We start from the raw sequence: 2,314 nt of genomic DNA, 5'->3' as shown, positions 1-2,314 counted from the left end.
AGGATGGTCTCGATCTCTTGACCTCGTGATCCACCCGCCTCGGCCTCCCAAAGTGCTGGGATTACAGGCTTGAGCCACCGCGCCCGGCCGGCATCTTTGTGTGATTTTCAGAATTCCTCTGTTTTTCTGCTTTGAAAATTATATTGTGCTATCCCTTGCCCATGTCTGACTGTAATTGTATAGTTCTCAAGGTGTGCTGTAGGCTAAAGGGAGGCAGTATGGGAACTCGTAACAGAATTAACGTCACGAATAGGGATTAAAAAGTGTTACAAGTTCCAAAGCGCCAGTGTTGAAGGCCTGAGGACCTTCTTATCTTTAGGGATTCACGAAAGGAAGCTCCAGGAGTTCTTGGGTGGAAGCTTCTTGGCCCTGGGCACCCATGACCATGAGGTCCAGCCCTAAGCACAGACCCAAAAGGCCCCTGAAAGCTGCCCTCACGGCCCGGGCATGTTCCCTTCCATGGAGGGTCCTCTGTGTTGCCTGAATGTGACTTGAGAATCCCACCCCATACCCACTGTACACGTTAGAGAAAGGGTGTGCATGTGTGTGAGAGTCTGGTCCGTGTGCAGCTGTGCCTGTGAGCAGCAGTGAGCTCTGAGGAACAGGCGGTTCTCGGCACCATGCTGGGCATCTCCAAGAAGCCGTGGGACCACCAGAGCCCAGCGTTCCTTTGCTAGTCAGCCTGCGCAGGGCCACCCCTGAGGGACAGGCACCCTGCCCTGTGCAGATGCTGCAGGGTGGACGCAGCAGCCTGCCACCCGCGCAGTCCTCTGTGGCCTTTTCTCCTAGACGATCGCCCCGTGAGAGAGAGTGAGCGGAAGGCTTCACAGCTGCGTTTTGCATCAGAGGACTCACTGGACTCAAAGGAGAACATCCCAGCTGCTTTGAAAGTGGGCAGGTATGAACAGAAGTGCTTGGACGCCCAGAGTGTTTGACACTGGCCTGCTGCCAGGAGGATTGACTGTGAGTCACGTGCTGTGGGTGCCAGTCTCTGCCAGGAGGATTGACTGAGTCACGTGCGGTGGGTGCCAGTCTCTGTCAGGAGGATTGACTGAGTCACGTGCTGTGTGTGTCAGTCTCTGTCAGGAGGATTGACTGAGTCACGTGCTGTGTGTGCCAGTCGCTGCCAGGAGGATTGACTGTGAGTCACGTGCGGTGGGTGCCACTCTCTGTCAGGAGGATTGACTGTGTCACGTGCCGTGTGTGCCAGTCGCTGCCAGGAGGATTGACTGTGAGTCACGTGCTGTGGGTGCCAGTCTCTGTCTGGAGGATTGACTGTGAGTCACGTGTGGTGGGTGCCAGTCTCTGTCTGGAGGATTGACTGTGAGTCACGTGCTGTGGGTGCCAGTCTCTGTCCAGAGGGTTGACTGAGTCACGTGCTGTGGGTGCCAGTCTCTGTCAGGAGGATTGACTGAGTCACGTGCGGTGGGTGCCAGTCTCTGTCAGGAGGATTGACTGAGTCACATGCTGTGTGTGCCAGTCTCTGTCAGGAGGATTGACTGAGTCACGTGCGGTGGGTGCCAGTCTCTGTCAGGAGGATTGACTGAGTCACGTGCTGTGGGTGCCAGTCACTGTCCGGAGGATTGACTGTGAGTCACGTGCAGTGGGTGCCAGTCTCTGTCAGAAGGATTGACTGTGAGTCATGTGCTGTGTGTGCCAGTCTCTGGAGGATTGACTGTGAGTCACGTGCTGTGTGTGCCAGTCTCTGTCCGGAGGATTGACTGTGAGTCACGTGCTGTGTGTGCCAGTCTCTGTCTGGAGGATTGACTGTGAGTCACGTGCTGTGGGTGCCAGTCTCTGTCAGGAGGATTGACTGAGTCACGTGCTGTGGGTGCCAGTCTGTCCGGAGGATTGACTGTGCATCATGCGCTGTGGGTGCCGGTTGCTCTCCAAGGGCAGGTGCTAGGAGGCAGGAAAGCAGAGCCTGGCCCCTGGGCATGGACTCCGTGGATGGTGGGATGGGACCTCTCTCCTCGATAATTCCTAGAAGTCATTTCTAATATTGAAAGTGTTAAGGTAACGTGTAAAAGCAATCCGGCAAAGGGTTTGTCATGTCCTTCTTCCCAGGGCTGGCAGCTCTCACGTCTGTGGTCGCCTCTAATTCTAGCTTTTGTTTCAGTTACTTTCTCAGCTGCCCATCCAACCAAATCCCATTTCTGGCGGTGAGCACCTTCACCTGGACCCACCTGCCTGGAGAGAGGAGGACTTCTTCCTCCCCGGCCTTTCCAGGACAGTTCTGGGATGTGTCCTGCTTCCCTCCCCATGGCTGGTGCTGGTGAGGCTGCCTAGGTGGACCATGGGTGTGAGTGTGAGC

General features: G+C 55.9%; 1 protein-coding gene across 1 annotated transcript in view; it reads left to right on the top strand.

Annotated features, from left to right (window-relative positions):
* Nucleotides 1-2,314, top strand: part of CEP72 (centrosomal protein 72) — a gene marked incomplete at its 3' end in the record, with an annotated part of 34,112 nt that overhangs the window by 17,045 nt on the left and 14,753 nt on the right. Inside the window, exon 4 of the mRNA XM_017520502.2 lies at nucleotides 790-898. Within this exon, the coding sequence (XP_017375991.2) occupies nucleotides 790-898 (109 nt within the window). The remainder of the gene's footprint in view (nucleotides 1-789; nucleotides 899-2,314) is intronic.

Source organism: Cebus imitator, unplaced genomic scaffold (genome assembly GCF_001604975.1).
Source record: "Cebus imitator isolate Cc_AM_T3 unplaced genomic scaffold, Cebus_imitator-1.0 Scaffold843, whole genome shotgun sequence".
Lineage (NCBI taxonomy): Eukaryota > Metazoa > Chordata > Mammalia > Primates > Cebidae > Cebus > Cebus imitator.
The sequence above is the reverse complement of the archived record's forward strand: the minus strand, read 5'-3'. Positions and strand labels throughout refer to the sequence as shown.